Source organism: Lissotriton vulgaris, chromosome 3_2 (assembly GCF_964263255.1).
Source record: "Lissotriton vulgaris chromosome 3_2, aLisVul1.2, whole genome shotgun sequence".
Lineage (NCBI taxonomy): Eukaryota > Metazoa > Chordata > Amphibia > Caudata > Salamandridae > Lissotriton > Lissotriton vulgaris.
In genome coordinates this window covers 292832246-292852307 of record NC_141690.1, presented here as the reverse complement: position 1 = coordinate 292852307, position 20062 = coordinate 292832246, and the positions used below count along the sequence as shown (strand labels likewise).

The 20062-nt window shown below is 45.3% G+C and overlaps 1 protein-coding gene across 1 annotated transcript in view; it reads right to left on the bottom strand.

The window, feature by feature from the left end:
- LOC147725734 (uncharacterized) overlaps positions 1-20062 on the bottom strand; it is a 421410-nt gene that overhangs the window by 163164 nt on the left and 238184 nt on the right. Inside the window, exons 5-6 of the mRNA XM_086964424.1 lie at positions 7698-7792; positions 7537-7658 (exon numbers count right to left, since the gene is read on the bottom strand). Coding sequence (XP_086820550.1) covers positions 7537-7658; positions 7698-7792 — 217 coding nt within the window. The remainder of the gene's footprint in view (positions 1-7536; positions 7659-7697; positions 7793-20062) is intronic.

Genomic DNA, 20062 nt, shown 5'->3' with positions numbered 1-20062 from the left:
CTTTCGAGTGGCCTAAGAGGTCTGTGCTGTGATCGCTCCTGACACTTTTGAGTGGGCTCAGAGGTCTGTGCTGTGATCGCTCCTGACACTTTCGAGTGGGCTCAGACGTCGAAGCTGTGATCGCTCGCGACACTTTCGAGTGGGCTCAGAGGTCTGTGCTGTGATCGCTCCTGACACTTTCCAGTGGGCTCAGAGGTCTGTGCTGTAATCGCTCCTGACACTTTCCAGTGGGCTCAGAGGTCTGTGCTGTGATCGCTCGTGACACTTTTGAGTGGGCTCAGAGGTCTGTGCTGTGATCGCTCGTGACACTTTCGAGTGAGCTCTGAGGTCTGTGCTGTGATCGCTCCTGACACTTTCCAGTGGGCTCAGAGGTCTCTGCTGTGATCACTCCTGACACTTTCAAGTGGGCTCAGAGGTCTGTGCTGTGATCGCTCGTGACACTTTCCAGTGGGCTCAGAGGTCTGTGCTGTGATCACTCGTGACACTTTTGAGTGGGCTCAGAGGTCTGTGCTGTGATCGCTCCTGACACTTTCGAGTGGGCTCAGAGGTCTCTGCTGTGATCGCTCCTAATACTTTCGAGTGGGCTCAGAGGTCTGTGTTGTGATCGCTCGCGACACTTTCGAGTGGGCTCAGAGGTCTGTGCTGTGATCGCTCCTGACACTTTTGAGTGGGCTCAGAGGTCTGTGCTGTGATCGCTCCTGACACTTTCGAGTAGGCTCAGAGGTCTGTGCTGTGATCGCTCCTGACACTTTTGAGTGGGCTCAGAGGTCTGTGCTGTGATCGCTTGTGACACTTTTGAGTGGGCTCAGAGGTCTGTGCTGTGATCGCTCGTGACACTTTCCAGTGGGGTCAGAGGTCTGTGCTGTGATCGCTCGCGACACTTTCCAGTGGGGTCAGAGGTCTGTGCTGTGATCGCTCGCAACACTTTCGAATGGGCTCATAGGTCTGTGCTGTGATCGCTCACGACACTTTCCAGTGGGCCCAGAGGTCTGTGCTGTGATCGCTCCTGACACTTTCGAGTGGGCTCAGAGGTCGATGCTGTGATCGCTCCTGACACTTTCGAGTGGCCTCAGAGGTCTGTGCTGTGATCGCTCCTGACACTTTCGAGTGGCCTCAGAGGTCTGTGCTGTGATCGCTCACAACACTTTCCAGTGGGCTCAGAGGTCTGTGCTGTGATCGCTCGTGACACTTTCGAGTGGGCTCAGAGGTCTGTGCTGTGATCGCTCCTGACACTTTCCAGTGGGGTCAGAGGTCTGTTCTGTGATCGCTCCTGACACTTTCGAGTGGGCTCAGAGGTCTGTGCTGTGATTGCTCCTGACACTTTCCAGTGGGCTCAGAGGTCTGTGCTGTGATCGCTCGCGACACTTTCGATTGGGCTCAGAGGTCTGTGCTGTGATCGCTCGCGACACTTTCGATTGGGCTCAGAGGTCTGTGCTGTGATCGCTCACAACACTTTCAATTGGGCTCAGAGGTCTGTGCTGTGATTGCTCGCGACACTTTCCAGTGGGGTCAGAGGTCTGTGCTGTGATCGCTCGCAACACTTTCGAATGGGCTCATAGGTCTGTGCTGTGATCGCTCGCGACACTTTCGATTGGGCTCAGAGGTCTGTGCTGTGATTGCTCCTGACACTTTCAAGTGGACTCAGAGGTCTGTGCTGTGATTGCTCGCGACACTTTCCAGTGGGGTCAGAGGTCTGTGCTGTGATCGCTCGCAACACTTTCGAATGGGCTCATAGGTCTGTGCTGTGATCGCTCGCGACACTTTCCAGTGGGCCCAGAGGTCTGTGCTGTGATCGCTCCTGACACTTTCCAGTGGGCCCAGAGGTCTGTGCTGTGATCGCTCCTGACACTTTCGAGTGGGCTCAGAGGTCGATGCTGTGATCGCTCCTGACACTTTCGTGTGGGCTCAGAGATCTGTGCTGTGATCGCTCCTGACACTTTCCAGTGGGGTCAGAGGTCTGTGCTGTGATCGCTCCTGACACTTTCGAGTGGGCTCAGAGGTCTGTGCTGTGATCGCTCCTGACACTTTCCAGTGGGTTCAGAGGTCTGTGCTGTGATCGCTCCTGACACTTTCCAGTGGGGTCAGAGGTCTGTGCTGTGATCGCTCCTGACACTTTCGAGTGGGATCAGAGGTCTGTGTTGTGATCGCTCGTGAAACGTTTGAGTGTGTGTCTCAGAGGTCTGTGCTGCGATCGCGTTGGATAGCGGGAGGGTAAAAATTACTATTCCCACTCCAGTGAGTGCAACAGTAGGGAAAGCGTTGGATACCGTAGGGGTAATAATTACTATTCTCACTCCAGTGAGTGCAACAGTAGGGAAAGCGTTGAATAGCGTAGGGGTAAAAATTACTATTCCCACTCCAGAGAGTGCAACAGTAGGGAAAGCGTTGGATAGCGTAGGGGTAAAAATTACTATTCTCACTCCAGAGAGTGCAACAGTAGGGAACGCGTTGGATAGCGGGAGGGTAAAAATTACTATTCCCACTCCAGAGAGTGCAACAGTAAGGAAAGCGTTGGATAGAGTAGGGATAAAAATTACTATTCCCACTCTAGAGAGTGCAACAGAATAAAAAGCATTGGATAGCGTTGGGGTAAAAATTACTATTCCCACTCCAGTGAGTGCAACAGTAGGGAAAGCGTTGGATAGCGTAGGGGTAAAAATTACTATTCCCACTTCAGATAGTGCAACAGTAGGGAAAGCGTTGGATAGCGTAGCGGTAAAAATTACAATACTCACTCCAGAGAGTGCAACAGTAGGGAAAGCGTTGGATAGGGGGAGGGTAAAATTACTATTCCCACTCCAGAGAGTGCAACAGTAGGGAAAGCGTTGGATAGCGTAGGGGTAAAAATTACAATACTCACTCCAAAGAGTGCAACAGTAGAGAAAGCGTTGGATAGCGGGAGGGTAAAAATTACTATTACCACTCCAGAGATAGTGTAGGGGTAAAAATTACTATTCCCATTCCAGAGCGTTGGATAGCGGGAGGGTAAAAATTACTATTCCCACTCCAGAGAGTGCAACAGTAGAAAAAGCATTGGATAGCGTAGGGGTAAAAATTACTATTCCCACTCCAGAGAGTGCAACAATAGGGAAAGCGTTGGATAGTGTAGCGGTAAAAATTACAATACTCACTCCAGAGAGTGCAACAGTAGGGAAAGCGTTCGATAGCGGGAGGGTAAAAATTACTATTCCCACTCCCGAGAGTGCAACAGTAGGGAAAGCCTTGGATAGCGTAGGGGTAAAAATTACTATTTCCACTCCAGAGAGTGCAACAGTAGGGAAAGCGTTGGATAGCGTAGGGGTAAAAATTACAATACTCACTCCAGAGAGTGCAACAGTAGGGAAAGCGTTGGATAGCTGGAGGGTAAAAATTACTATTCCCACTCCAGAGATAGCGTAGGGGTAAAAATGACTATTCCCACTCCAGAGCGTTGGATAGCGTAGGGGTAAAAATTACAATACTCACTCCAGAGAGTGCAACGGTAGGGAAAGCGTTGGATAGCGGGAGGGTAAAAATTACTATTCCCACTCCAGAGAGTGCAACAGTAGGGAAAGCCTTGGATAGCGTAGGGGTAAAAATTACTATTCCCACTCCAGAGAGTGCAACAGTAGGGAAAGCCTTGGATAGCGTAGGGGTAAAAATTACTATTCCCACTCCAGTGAGTGCAACAGTAGGGAAATCGTTGGATACCATAGGGGTAATAATTACTATTCTCACTCCAGTGAGTGCAACAGTAGGGAAAGCGTTGGATAGCGGGAGGGTAAAAATTAATATTCCCACTCCAGAGAGTGCAACAGTAGGGAAAGCGTTGGATAGTGTAGAGGTAATAATTACTATTCTCACTCCAGTGAGTGCAACAGTAGGGAAAGCGTTGGATAGCTGGAGGGTAAAAATTATTATTCCCACTCCAGAGAGTGCAACAGTAGGGAAAGCGTTGGATAGTGTAGAGGTAATAATTACTATTCCCACTCCAGAGAGTGCAACAGTAGGGAAAGCGTTGGATAGTGTTGAGGTAAAAATTACTATTCCCACTCGAGTAAAAGCAACAGTAGGGAAAGTAAATACTTCATATATTATTTTTTTTTAAATGTTAATACCAATTACAAATTAATTAAAAATTATTACCAATTTAATATAATATAATAATTTATACAAATAAAAAATATTTATTAAAAATCATTGCCTAATAATACAAATTAATTACCAATTTACAATTAATTAATTATCAATTGAAAAATAATTAACAATTAATTAAAAATAAATACCATTAAATAAATTAAACAATTTAATTATTTACAATTAAATTACTTCCCGCCCTATTCCCCTATAAACCCACAACCCGCTGCAGTAAATAAATTAACAAAATTAACATAATTATCAATTAATCAATTTATAAAAATTAATTACCATTTATAATTTAATTAATTACCAATTTAAAATTAATTAACTATTAATTCAAGATAAATACCAATAAATAATTTAAAACATTTAATCAATTATAATTAAATTACTTCCCACCCTATTCCCCTATAAACCCACAACCCACTACAGAATTAAATCACACAAAAATTAAATACCATAAAATTCATTACTTAAAATAAATTATAAAATAAATATACACTTTTCACACATATACGGCTAAAATGCAGTATCATTCCTAGACCATCACTCCTTCCAGGTCTGGGAGAACGACACCCTCTCCCCCGCAACCCCCCTCTAATGTGGAGTGCCCCAGGGCTCATCATTAAGCCCGACATTATTTAATGTCTACATGTCCCCATTGGAGGAGGTGGTCATCCCGTTCGGAGTGAAAATCATCAGCTACGCGGATGACACTCAATTAGTGGTGTCTCTATCTCATCCCAACCAGGAACCATCAAACCTCCATAGCTGCCTTTCCGAAATTCAGGGCTGGATGAATAGTTTGTCGTTGAAACTCAACGGATCAAAGACAGATATCCTACTCCTTGGCCAAAAGGGGCTCTCCCTTCCCCCTAACATCTCGCCCCCCTGTTTGGGTGAACCTCCAGTCCCCAAGACCGAGATCAAGAGCCTGGGAATCTGGCTAGAAAAAGACCTGTCCTTCAAGACCCAAGCCAAAAAAAAAAAATCGCTGGGACTTGCTTTGGGCTCCTTAAATCTATCAGGAACATTCTGCCCCTGCTCCCTCCTGTCTCCCAGAAATTGCTCATCCAAGGCCTCATCCTTTCAAGGCTGGACTATAGCAATGCCATCTATCTGGGTGCCCCCGAAGCAACCCTCAACAAACTGCAAAGGATCCAGAACGCCGCGGCCCGGATTCTTACCAACACTCCGGCTAGATCCTCGGCCAAACCAGCTCTGAAGCACCTTCACTGGCTCCCAGTGAGAGAGCGAGTCAAATTTAAGGCCCTCTGTCTGTCCCATAAACTCCTGCAGGATAAAGGCCCCCCCATCCTCAAAAAATTCATCAGGCCCTACAAAGCCACAAGATCCCTTCGCTCTGACCATGAACACCGTATCACTATTCTCAGAGTGAAGAGGGCACGCACTGGCGGACGGCGTTTTTCTGTCAACGTGGCCCGCCTGTGGAATGTCCTCCCCCGTAATCTAAGGATGGAGCCAGATTACCTCTGGTTCAGAAAACTTCTGAAAACTCACCTGTTCCCCTGATCTCCATTTCTCATCCCTCCCCTTTATGTCACCCTCTTGACTGTCCTGATCTCAGCGCTGGGATGCTTACGGGTTACTACGCGCTTTACAAAACCCTAATAATAATAATAGTACGGCTACGACAAAGTCTGTGTTACAAGGGGGCTCAATTGTGGAGCTCTGTAGGGCCGCTGCATGGGGTACGCCATCCACTCTTGTAAGACAGTGTAGGATTGCTGAGTTGGAACGCCTTGATACAGGGGCGTAACACAGGCCCCCGCAGCCCCCGCGGTGCCGGGGCCCCAAGCTCCAGGGGCCCCCTCGGTACTGCACTCGGGCTGCAGAGCTCCTGATTGAGCCTGGGGGGGGCCCTCTTCGTACCGTGCAGGGAGGCCCCCTCCCTTTTTGTTACACCAGTGCCTTGATAATGTTCCTGATCACAGAGTCTTGTCCTCTGTGAGGAGACAGAGCTCTCTTTGCTCTACGTTGATGCATTAAATTGGGTTTCTGAGTTTTTTGCAACTCAATTTCTCTTCCTTGCTTTGTCTCGTTTGTATGGAAGGAAGGCGAGGAAGGGCCGCCGGTGGTAGCATGACTCCTGGTCCTCTCCCTCGCCTTTCTTCAAATCCCTCCTGCCCCCCCCCCCCCCCCCCCCCCCCCGTACAGAGCAGAGGAGTTTCTAGTTCGGCTTGTTTATGTACAAGAGGAAAGGGGGATGGGAGGAGTTTTCATTTTGGGGGAGGGGGAGGTATGATTGGAAGCAAGGAAGCTTCATTTGTATGGAAGGCGAGGGAGAAATACAAGGAATGATGCCTTTACTGGTAAGTAATGGAAGCGTTCCCCTCTAGCGGCCCTTGGACACAGTAACCAGGCCTCCAAGTTGAAAGAGCAGTAAGAGTGGCACAAAGTGTTGGGTCATGAAGTGTGACATCGAAGTGAGTGATAGGACTCACCATGGGGCGATCTGTATGTAAAGTGCCCGATGATAGATGTTTTGTTGTACTGATTTAGGCCCAAAAGTATCCATTTTTGAAGATTTTTTAATGTTGTGAAATCTTATATTCCATGTCTTGACCTACAGAGTTGGAATAGATTAAGTGGAACTCGTATAGTAAATAATGTTTATGAGCAGGAATCTTCGTAAAATATTTAGGGCGGTCCATTGAACTGCCGTACTTGCCGTGGTGATCCGACTACCGCCACAAGGCACCCTGCACCGCATTCTGTGTGTGGCGGTTGGACTGCCACAGGACCGCTTCCTCTGCTGTGATCTGGGACTGAGGCAGGAATATTCCGGTTTGCCGCAGTGGCACCGCCGAGCATATTCCGAGTTGCCAAACCACCACCCTTTGAATGGAGGTGAGCCCGCCATGGAAAGGGAGGCTGTAAGGTAACTAAAGGGGCCCTTATAGGGCCCTCTGCCACCTCTGGGCCCAGCGGGTGCATGTGGGGGGCACATGTAGTGCCGCCTGGATTTGCACCCCAGTTCCTGCACGGTGTGGCGTGTATGCAACACTGTGCAGGAAGGTGCCGTCGGCGCTCTAACAGGGGCGGTCTGCATGGTAGGCTCTTCTATGAGCCAGACAGACCCCTGCTGTCAGACCACCGCAGCACGCCGGCAGACCAGGCTTTAACTCCTGATCCGGAGGGCGGCAGCACCACGGCTTTGGCGGTCTTACAGCGGATGGCGCATTGTACCGTCTGCTCTAGGACCGCCACAATGGGGACCAGACCCATAGCTTTATGAGAGAGTAGATAGTGCTTGACCCAGCTTTGTCTCAGCGCTACAGAGCATCCCTCTGTTTCACAAAGACTGTGGGGTTTGATGAAGACAGCATGTGCCAAGGCTCTGCCCAGAAGCTCCCCTCCAAGATGAGAACGGGTCCGATACCCCCTGGTACTCACCTCTCCTGGGAGTCCATTCCGTCCATGATGCGCATGAGGTGAACCTTCGCTTGAGGGGGGGCTCCAGGGTCTCTGGACGGCATCTTTGCTTGAGGGGGGGCTCCTGGGTCTCTGGATGGCACCTTCGCTTGAAGGGGGGCTCCAGGGTCTCTGGACTGCACCTCCGCTTGAGGGGGGGCTCCAGGGTCTCTGGGCGGCAGCCCCTGCTCCTATCTTTGAATGGATGTCTTTGATCTGTTCCTCCAAGGCGGTGATCCTGTAGGTGTGAGAAGTCATGGAGAGAATTAATATAATGCACTTGACGCAAGTTATCCTGGTTTAAGTGGCGCGGCAGGCTGTGGTTTCCAATACTTGTTACATATCTGCCCTTTCCATGTCACAGGAGCAGAAGTGGTGCAAGCAGTGGTGAACAATAGCCCCCACAGGACCCCCGCATCCCTCACAGGCCCCCTTCAGCCCCCGCAGGCCCCCGCAGCCCCCGTGCACGGGCGGGCCTGAGAGCTGCTGACTGTGTCCTGAGCGTGGGGGTCCCCTCCAGGCACTCTGCAGGGGGCCCCAGCAAGTTTCGTTACGCCACTGGGTGTAAGACTCCTTTGTGCACAACCAATCAGGGACGGACTGGGACAGAAAATAAGTCCGGGCATCAAAATAAAAGAGACCCGCGTTGGTGAATTAGAGCTAAAAAAGTGGCCCATGTCTGAAAATTGGGGAGGTTTGGAGCTAGTAAAGACGCTGTACACGTGTAACGCATGGTTTGGAAGACTGAGTGGATTTGAGCTTGCTGCAGGGGATATGTGATGATACAACACTATCATTTAGATCGCGGTACTTTAGATTGTGGTCATTACAACGACTTGCGCTAGAGCACTGGGCTTAGGAATAGTATGATTTACTATTCCAACTCCAGTGTGTGCAACAGTAGGGAAGGTGTTGGAATAGTAAACCTCCCCACCTCCCCCTCGCCTGTCTTTTCTGTGGAGAGAGCCTCACACGTGCAAGTTTACTACTTAGTCATAAATGTGGGCGGGACTGGCGGAGTGGCTGGAAAGAGAGACATACTGACTGCTAAATAGGAGGGGTTGGGGGAGGAGAAAGAAGGGGTTTAGGAAGAGTTCGGGAGGAGCTTCGGGACTGGCATGCTCCCACCCGCAAAAGAGGAAGGGCATTTTTATGGCGAATTGGCGCAGATCAGCACAGCAAGTCACCGTCCTGAGCTGCCCTGCGTCAAAGCGAAAGGACAGAATGCGCTGTATTTGTGGCATACGGCGCATTCCTGTCCTTTCCTTCTTCGCTGGCACCATTTGGGAAGCCAAGCGCTAACGCAGGCACCCTTGCGGCATCGTACAAGGGTGTTTTTGTGCAGAAAGGGCTCCTTCCTGCACAAAACCAATCCTGAGAGGCTTCTTCCTCTTTCGTTGTGCACTGCAGAGTGCACCGCACATGGAAAGAGGAAACAATGGCGAGAAGCAAAGTTATTTCTCCTCGTTGTGCATCACCTCGGGAGACGTACGTTTCTGATTCATCCCCAGGTTTGCATAGTCTTGTAAATCTGAGGATGCATAAAAATCCATGGGTGCTGCGTGGGAACAGCCACGCAACGCCCGTGCAACGCCTCCCTGGAGCAGAGTAAGGCAACGCAGCGATTTGCACTGTCCTGCCTTACTCCATATCTCTGAGACCCCTCAATACCACGCTAAGTGGCTTTGCGTGGCCTCATAAATATGATTTGGTGGTTTGCGCCGCCATTGCGTAAAATGTTTTACCTTAAATGAGAATTTATTTTTTAATGTGAACTTCTGAATTATTTTTTATTTATTTAATGTATTATATTAATTAAATGCTTAATTAATAAATATATACAATTAATTTAAAATAATATTTAACATACAAATATTTTTACTTAAACTCAAATAATCTTTATTTCGGACAAAGGCCATAAATTAACAAGTTTAAAATAAATGAAACAGCGCTGCGAGGCCTCCGGGTAGTTATGCGCTATATAAGTGGAATTTTTCATTTCATTTCATTTAATTTCAAAAGGATCTTAGATAAAAGAATAAAAACAAGCCAAGATCAGAGATACATATCAAGATAAAACCTTAAAGTACATGTGTATAAAAACCGGCTTCATGTACGCATCATTCTCTGTCTTAACCTCCAGGTGCTTCTCAAAATGCAGGGAGGTCTCCTTATAAATCCAATCTGGGACAAGGAGTAGTAAAATGAATATAGGGAAGTCCCTATCTTGCCATAGAGTTAGGAAAAAGAACATCTACTGAATAGTAGCGAAGGTATTCACACCCTTTGTACACAAACCATAACCACATGAATAATAAATCACAAAAATGGATAGAATAAGATAAAAAGACAATGTCAAATAGTATATAGAAAAATTGTACAATTTATTAAAAAAATAATGCAATCATAAAACAATTTCTTTGAAAATCATTTTTACAAAAAAATTTTTTGTGCCATTAAGAACAGTTAAAAATGTGACAATCCACATGAAGAACATTAAAAATAATTGTTACGAAGTTGTCGCCGTAGCGTTTCGGTTTTATGATAGGACCTTCATCAGGACAAGGTTCTGGTTCAGAAAGAAACAAACAATTAGAAAGAATCACTAATTTCATCTTTTTTACAAAAAATGCATCAATAGAATTACTAAAACATACAGTTGAAACGGTCAATAGATTTTTGGCACAATAAAATCCTCTTTTAATTCATTAAACATGTGGTACTGGTACTGGTGCGGGATTGGCAAAGAAATACTCTAACTGGGGATAGATCTTCTAGAAAGGGGATCTACTAAAGGTCACATCTTTATTAAATTAAGTGTGCCTTTTGTTGAACCGGTAATGTGAAGGAATAGTTGAACCAATCCAAATAGATTTTGGTATTTAAGTTAGGTCTTGGTGGGGAATATCTTCAAGATTGATTTCCACAATTTACAACTGAGGTACAGATTTTGTTTACCTTTTACAATCTGTAACGTGTGAATGGTTCCAAGTCACCACCACATTGGTCAGTCATAAACTCAACATCTTCCTCTGAATTGGATCACTATTGCCTTTATCAATAGTGTGCGCATCTAAATTTAAAAAGGAATAAATGTAATCTTTATAGGTGGTCTCTGGATTAGTTTCATTGATCTGTACCACTACACAAAAGAACCTATTTACCTTCTTAATTAGGAATGTTCTTTATGAGTCAAGGGAGCCACCGATTTTGTGTAAATTAGTAAGAATAATCCTGGTGGAAACAACAAAAGAAAAATGGATGCTTTTATTAACCCCTTCGATGCTCATGACGAGCTCAGCTCGTCATGAGGTACACCTCTCGTACACTCATGACGAGCTGAGCTCGTCATGAACAATGGGAATTTAACATTTTCAGCGCACAGGATAAATATGCACCGCACCGATGGTGTTAATAATGGATCGTATGTATTCCTTGATGCGAGATTATAGGTACAAAATGAAAAACTTCACTTACCCACTAGTATGGGAAACGGGCTAAAAGATGCAGCGCATGGCTGGGTGCAATGATACTTGTGCCGTTCGTCAACCGCTTTAATTAATTAGCGTGACCCTCATCAAGTTCTCCACGAGCTGCGTTTTTAAATTTATCGTTCTCTACAAGAAAAAACATTTTTTGCTCCTTTAGTCTTAATGATGAAAATAGCTATTTTGTTAGGCTGATTTTATACTTTATTCAGCTCTACAAGAGAAAGGATTTACTCCTTCCATCTAAAATACGTTATCGTTGTTCTAACTACGGTGATTGAATACTATTGCTTGGCCACTACCTATCAGTGGTATTATGCTTTATTAGACTCTCTTATCGAAAGCTTTTACTCCTTCACTTCTAGTGCTTCAAATCTCTCTGAAAAGCGCTATCGCTATATTACCTTCGGTCATTTAATGCTTTTAGTTCGCCACTCCCTATGGGCGCGTGCTGCCACTATCGGACATTCTTACTCCCTTTGCTTATGTAAACCGGTAATATCAAATGTTGATCTGTATGTTTAAATCTACCTGATCTTCGTATTTGCTGTAGGATGTATAAATCTCCAGTCTTTCCCACAACTTCGGCTGTATAAAAATATACCCGTATCTACAACTTTGTACTCGGTGCTTGTTCTACCATATTGCTTTCCCCATTGAGCGTTTTGGAATTTATGATACACTCTGTCCCTTGCTACTGGCAATTTGTTTACGCGAGTTATTATCTATCTCTAAAAAGCCATGCCGCTCGTCATACCTTATCGCGCTACGTCGGCCTCCCTGCTCCACTTGTGTCTCTTCGTATTTCAGATGTGTTTGGGACACTAGATCGGCGTGTTTATATATCTAGTTCTCCCTTCAGCTGTAATTCATTCAAACTAATTACCACGTCATGTCCTGCACCACTTGGCTAAAGACGGACTACTCGGGTAGATTTTTACGATTCAAGCAGGTTCTATGATGGATTCGTCTTGGCGGGACTACTGCCTTCGTGATTTACACTATGCCTTAGTACTGTATCCTAAGTATTTACGTAATTTTTGTGATGTTTGAACATAAAACAGTGTTCAGTGTTCTGCATATAGATCTACGAAATTTCATAGCCTGATCACGTGATACTATCAAAACTCGAACTACTGAGGTAGTTTCTTATACAGAGCTCGCGAGATCTATAGACTCGGACTACTGGGGTGATTTATTTATCAGAACTCGCAAGATCTCGAGACATGTAGCTCTTATATTAATTTAGAATAAATCTAACGTTGGGCCTAGATCACATTTCTTCAGTGCTCTGCATATTTCTACAAGATTACAGGGCCCAATCACCTAAAGACTTTAAAACTCAAACTCATAAGGTAATTTATTATTCAGCGCTCGTGAGATCTATAAATTCGGACTACTGGAGTGGTTTATTCTACAGTTCTCGCGAGATCTCGAGAAATGTTGCTCTTGTATTAATTATAGATTAATTTTGACGTTATGAATATAAATATCTCCTTTGTTTACATAACCAAATCTATTTTAGCGGAAATCACGCTGTAAATTACATCAACGTAAAAAAACTTTGTATCATTTTATATAAAACTGCTGGTGTCGAACTACCAACGTGGTTACTTTAACTAGAATTCACGAGAGTTCGGGGAATATCCCCTGCATTCACATGTGCGGTCCCTAGCCATATTATCTAACTGACTCTATCTTCCAGATTACACCTCTGTATTCATTATATATGAGCAGTACATATCCTTATGGAATTTCAGATGCATGTGGACAATACATATTCATCTTATTATTCCTATGACTTTCCGATTACAGAATCCGTTCCCAATCTTCTTTTGTGTTTAATCCCTTTCTTACCATATTAAATCGTGACATAAAGAATTGCTCTCGTTTTTTGTGTTTAAGGTCCGTATCTCCGCCCCTGGCATTCATATAAATTGATTCTAGCCCACACCACGTTAGGTCATTTATTGTGTGTTGAGCCTCCTGCCAGTGTTCGGTTAAAGGAGCACCTTTTTTCATGGTGCGGATTGCTGATTTGTGCTCATTTATTCGTAGGCGAATTTCCCGAGAGGTTTCGCCCACGTATGCCATGTTACATGGACATTTGATCATGTAGATAAGATTTTTGGACCTGCAATTAATAAAAGTCTTAACTTTGTTTGCTCTTGTTATGATCAATGCATTCCCCTTTAATCACCAATGCGCAATTTGAGCAATTGCCTCACGGAAACGTCCCAGTGGGCAATGGGGCATTATTAATACTTGTTATCTTCCATTATGTTCTTGATCTTATTGCAGACCGAACTGTAATTAGTTACAAAAATGAGTGTTTTTTCTTTTTGAGTTCCATTTTGTTTTGTTTGAAATAAATTGTCTCTGTTAAAATACTTGGCTCTTTTATAAGCATGTTTGACCATGTGCTCCGGGTAGCCTCTGATGATGAATTTTTCCGTTAATATCTTCGCATGCTTCTCAAAGTCTACTGTTTGTGTACAATTACGCTTGAGTCTTAAAAACTGTCCGAAGGGAATATTATCCCTCTGACAGGGTAGATGGAAGCTCTTATAATGTAACATAGTGTAATGATCTGTTTTCTTTGTAAAGAGCTCTACTTGGAGTTTTCTCTCATCATGTTTGATGAGGATATCCAGAAACTCACATTGATGTTTATTATAATTAGAAGTGAATTTGAGGTTATCATCCCCCAAATTTAGCCATGAAATAAAATCATTCAATGACTCTTCAGGGCCGGTCCATATAAAAAAGACATCATCAATATATCGTGACCATCCAGATATATTTTTCATAAAAAGGGGCCAATGAGTTAAATATATGGGTGTCCTCAAATCTCGCTACGTATAGACAGGCTAGACTTGGAGCACAGGTAGCACCCATGCTTGTGCCTTTTGTTTGTTTAAAGTAATCTTTATTAAACATGAATATGTTATTTTTTAAAACTACAGTGACACAATCTATAATAAAAATTTCATGTGCATTCAGGTCTCTGTCAGTCCTAGATAAAAGGGATTTTACCATTTCTATTGTGCTGTCTTGTGGTATATTACTGTAAAGTGCCTCTATATCGAGGGTCACTAAAAATTGAGTCTCACAATTGAATGCGAGCCCTTCAACTTTTTGGATGATATCACTAGTATCTTTTTTTTTTAAACCTTTATTGCAAATAATACATGTACACAGCAGTGTGCCCACAACCCAGTGAAAGGGCCGGCTGCAATCAGTTCAATAGCAAACAATACGGAACCTGCATCTAACGACATTTAGCAAGATCATGTACAAAAACGTAAAGGTCAATAATAGCGAACGTGTCAGGCTCATCTCCGTTCCTGCTACTGTGGCACACACATTGAAGCACGGTCTCATTTTGTGTTTTCAAAACCCAACAATACCCACCCCCGACCCCCCACCTAAACTGTCCCGGATCCTGGCCACAGTAAGATCCCGTAGTATCATCCCAGAGTGGTGAAGTAACACATAGCACGCTGAAAAATATAAAAGCAATCAATCAGGCCATGCAGCCCCTGACCTTGAAGCCCTGCATGTGTCAGTAACCATTGGCTGACAAAGGAAATGTTGACACGTCAAAACAGTCATGTTCTAAAGGATCTCCCGCATACAGGAGAATAGGCAGCATACATCAGGGACCCTCTCATTAAGGTTACACATTCCGGTAATCACATAGATCCTTCCCCATCTGCCGATGGACCCCCACTCTCATTACCAGTGCTGTCATCATCAGTCAGGGATAGCATATACGTTGTATATGGGGCCCAGATGTCTCGCGGTCGTGATGTCGCTGGCAGACCCTCTTAGTAACAAGTCAGTTGGTCCCTGCAATATGCCATATCTGTCAGCCACAGTTGGACATCAGGTGCCCTCCTTCCCCCCACACCATAGCAACTCTCCGTTTAGCAAGCTGTAATGCCAACACAATCAGGCGCCGCACTTTCACCGGCACTCCAGAGGCTACTCCCAGCAAACACAGGCGTATATCCAACACAACCTCAGTTGACGTCATTTTAGTTAGTGCCGCAGTCACAGCCCCCCAGAATGCATATACACTTGCACATCCCCAGGCCAGGTGCACAAAGTCAGCATCATCCGCGCCACACCGGACACATTGTGCTGTGGCACGAAGACCGTAACGAACCAGTTGTATTGGTGTATAGTACCATTGATGTACAAATTTATAATGAAGAAGATGAAAATTGCCATTTGCCACGTACCCCCCAGTCATAGAGCAGCATTCAGTCCATTCATCATCAGTCAGCGGCTCTGGAAGGCACCCGTCCCATCTGGCCCTAGCCAGGACTGCACCTCCCCCTTCATCCTCCTGTGCAGCTCGATATAGTCTAGAGAGCGACTTAACCCTATCTGTAGTAGTATAGAGCGACTGCAAGGCACCAAGCGCCGGTGGTTCTTCTGGATACGTGGGGTATAATGAATGTATTGCAGCCCGAAGCCTGACATATATAAAGGTGGGCATAGCTGCATTGGTGGAGCGTTCCGTCATATCCCGTAATGAGAGGAATGAGGCCCCCGGGTATAGACTCCCAATGGTATGCAGTCCGGCTCCCTGTAGGACCTGCAAACCCCCAATTTCGCCCGACACCGAGATCCCCGAGTGATACAGAAGCGGCATATCAGGGGCGTACAACGGCAACTTGTTCGCTCGTCTACCCAGCTCCCGCCAGGCATTGGCAGTGGATTGCACCGTGTCCACTTCTCCCTTATCAAACACCGAGTGAGTATTTACTATCATGACCCTCAGCGGATTTGGCAGAACTGCACTGGCCTCAAGCGCCACGTGTGGGGTATATGGAGGGGCTGAAAGCCAGTAGACAGCGAAGTGCGCCTGAGCACATAAGTAATATAATTTCATATCTGGTATAGCAAATCCTCCCAAGTCATACGGCTTAGTCAGGACATCCCACGTCACTCGCGGTTTCTTACCAGCCCAGGTTAAAGTGATCAATAAGGACCGCAGCCTGGCAAAAAAGTGCGACTTTAGCGGGAGAGGAATGTTAACAAAAAGATACAGAAATTTCGGCAGTACCACCATTTTAATTAGCGATACACGATCAGCCAGGGTAAGAGGCAGCTGAGTCCAACGCGCCACCTGATCCTCCAACTTGGATATAGCCACACCATAGTTAGCCCTGATAATTTCTTGGCTATCCCGATGCATCCAAATTCCAAGATAACGCACCGATTCCGTCGCCCATTCCAGCGGGAATTCTAAAGGAAAGGGGAGGGCAGCGTCCGTGAGAGGGAGCATAACAGATTTTTCCCAGTTGATGGAGAGCCCGAGTGATGACCAAAGCGAATGAACTCTCTGAGTATAGCTTCAAGATGTTGAGCAGGTTGACGCACATAGAGGACCATGTCATCAGCGTACATGGACACCGCCAGTGACCGGACAGGGAGCTTCAAAGCTGCACCCGCATACCTCTGCCTCAAAACACAAGCCAGGGGTTCCATCACGATAGCAAATAACAAAGGCGAAAGCGGACAACCCTGTCTTGTCCCCCTCTGCACAGGAAACGGGATCGAGACATGTCCATTGACCCTCACTCGCGCTGTGGGATTAGTATAAAGAAGGGTTATTAGTGACGTAAAAAAGAAGGGCACCCCCATCCGATGTAGTATTGCCATCATGTATCGCCATGCAACTGAATCGAAGGCCTTCGCGGCGTCAAGCATGACAGCCACTGCAGCCAAATCCGGTTTGAGCAGATGCAGCACCGCAAATAGAGCCCTCAAATTGTGGGTGGTGGACCGGAGCGGAATAAATCCTGATTGGTCCGGTAACACCATGACTGGAAGAAGAAATCGCAGCCTAGTCGCCAGTACTTTAGCTATGATTTTGACATCAGTGTTCATGAGGGACAGAGGTCGATATGATTCGCATTTATTAGGAGGTTTGCCTGGCTACGGCAACGCTACAAGTAGTGCCTCTCTCATTGTAGTCGGGAACTGGCCCTGTTCCACCGCTTCTTCTAGCACCATTGCCAAGTGTGGAAGCAAAAGATCAACGTATTCCTTATAGAATTCGGATGGCAGCCCATCAGTGCCAGCCGCCTTGCCATTTGGAAGGGCTGCTATCGCATCCCTAAACTCCCCCTCCGTGATATGATGCATAAGGAATTCCTGCTGCCCCCTCGATAGCCAGACCAATGCTATGTCCTCAAAGTACTGAGCTATTTCTTCCTCTTCCGCCGTCTCCCTGTATTCATACATTTGTTTATAATATTTTGTAAAACAATCCAGAATGCCAGTTGTGCTAGTCACTATGTTCTCCCCATCTTCTATCTCCTGCACAGTACAGTGTCAAGCCCAGGGTTCTCTTATACGATCCGCCAACCCCTTCCCTGGTCTTCCCCCTTCGCCATAATATCTCGCCCTAGTGTGTTTGGACAGGAACTTCACCTCCTGATCAGCCAGTTTGTTATATTCTGTAACTTTCAACCTAATGTCAGCCAATAAGGTCTCCTCAGGGCACTCCTCCAATTGACGTTCAAGCACCAACAAGTCTCTCTCCAGCCTAGCCATGGAGTCTCTTAGTGATGTAAGTACCCCCGACTGAAGACCAATACATGCCCCACGTACAGTCACTTTAAAGGCCTCCCACACCGTGCTCATACTGTCTACAGACCCAACATTCTTAACAAAGAACTCCTCAATGATCACTCTAAGCCGCTCGCGCAGCACCTGATCAGTCAAAGTTCCCGGCGATAAACGCCAAGTGAATGGAGCCGGTGCATGCGTCGGCAATCGCATTTCCAAGCAAACCGGGGCATGATCTGAAATCGTGCGCTGAATATAGACTCAGTCAGTTCTATATTAATGAAGACATACCCAGCCGGGAAGAGGTCTTCAAAGTATATATTTCAATCAAAATATACAAAACAAAATAACACCTTCAGCAATTCACGTGCGTGGGTCACAAGCCTGTACCCAACCACGACCATACACAGACAAAAACATACACAAAGGGCTTACAAGGCAAAAATCAACAGTCTCTGTAAAGTTCCAATTTTTGGACAGAGAATTACTTATGGGTACCATTACATAGTTTTCTATTCAGAGTTCCACAAGTATATGGTACACAGTAGGTCGACGACGTTTCGGACCCCCTTGCTAAATAATGGGGTCCATCATCAGGACAAAGCAATGGTTGCCTTTTGGTTATTAGCCTCTTTAGCCTAAGGGGAGGAAAGGAGGACAAAAAGGTACATTAAGTTTACTCACACGCATAATGAGGGTGACATTGTGCCGTGGTGATAGACCTGGTGGAGACAGCGAGTGACTTAATTCGGTGTTGACAGGCATGTGACTGAGTGTGGTCGCACATGCTGTTGGTGACTGGGTAAGTGCTTAAGTGTGAGTGGTTCACAGAGCCAAAAGTGACATCAAGGTCAAGTAAGGAACCACGCAGTGATACTTGAGAATTCCAGGTGAGAAGGATACCACAGTGGTTGTTGGTGCTGAGGTACATTCAATTGCAGATGATCAAGTGAAAAAACGGCGCAGTGGATTGGATTCTGAGGGATTAGCAATGAGGTTGAAAAACCGGCGATACTTATACAGTATTGTAGGGGACATCGTGGTCAGGTGAAGAAACGGCGCAGTGATGTGAATCGCAGTCAAGGATACATCGATATTTATACAGTATTGCAGGTGAAAAAACAGCGCAGTGATGTGAATTGCGGTCAAGAATACAGCAATAATTATACCGAAGAGAGGGTTGCTCACCAGGACAGCAGTATGCAGGCTCATATAAGAGCGCGCAAGCGGTTGACTAAATCAGGAACAGTTGAATAATTTAGTCCAGGAATTTACTAAGGGGGAGATGGATTGTAAACGGTTAGGGCAAGAGACAGCCTTTTAATTAGTGTGGGCGGTCATTGAAAGAAGGTAGGCTTACCAGTATTTCAATTAGAATTTTTCGAGGGTCCAGGGGCGGGAGAGGATTAGTATCTCGTGTCCGCTTGTACCTGTGTACAAAGTAACGTTTAAAAGCAGGAATCTAAGGAAAAATAGTCGGAGGCGTATTTCACCAATAGGTGCCTTCACCATGGAGTGCTATCCGCTAGCGGATAGCACTCCATGGTGAAGGCACGCGGGAAGTTTACCGGTTCCTATTAAGAGGAGCAGTAGCCACCTTTGAATGGGAAGACGAAAGCAGCCCCATATCATTTAGGAGTTGGCGTAAAGATAATTTTTTGCTTCCATTTTTGGGATGTTTTAATCCATATATCCTAACTACCGCGTGCACACAAGATTGAAAGACTTTATTTGATGCAAAACCCTATGAAGAACTGACCGTTGGTTTATGCTTAAAGAAATATGTACGCCTACTATTGAGAGGAACATATAACAAATACTATATTCTGTACGTATATATGGCACAGAAAAGAGAAAATTTCCCCTTTTAAATCAGCAGGAGCTATTTGCACCTTATCGTCCTCTCTAAAGTATTTCTGGGGAATACAGCTAATAATTTTCCTGAAGAAGACGACTGCAAATTTACTGGCCCGTCGAAACGCGTTGAGGATTGGGGGAAAGAATTCATATGACTAACTAAGGACTATTCTGATTGATGCTGAATACAACCTTATTGAGTTCCTCCTTCTTTTGAACTTTAGGAACTTGTGTGATGAATTGTGAAGATTCTTTGTTCCTTATATTGTCTGTTTTCCCTTGATTTTGACTATTACTATTTTAATTTGGTTTTTAACAATATTTTAATAAACTTGTGCATTTGGTAATTTATTTGTTGTTTCAGAATTTGGGTTTCTACTGCACTGCTCTTTAGTTTGCCTGCATTGTTTGCTGTATTTTATGTTGTTTTGATTAATGTGGCCAGAGGGAATTACTTTTTTGACAAAGTCAACAGTTGGTACCCCATCCCTTTGGTAGAGGGTCCCTCTCTCTTTTATTAGAGATTTGGGCTTTAAACCTGATTTATTTGAGGAAGGTCTCATTTCTTTATCCTC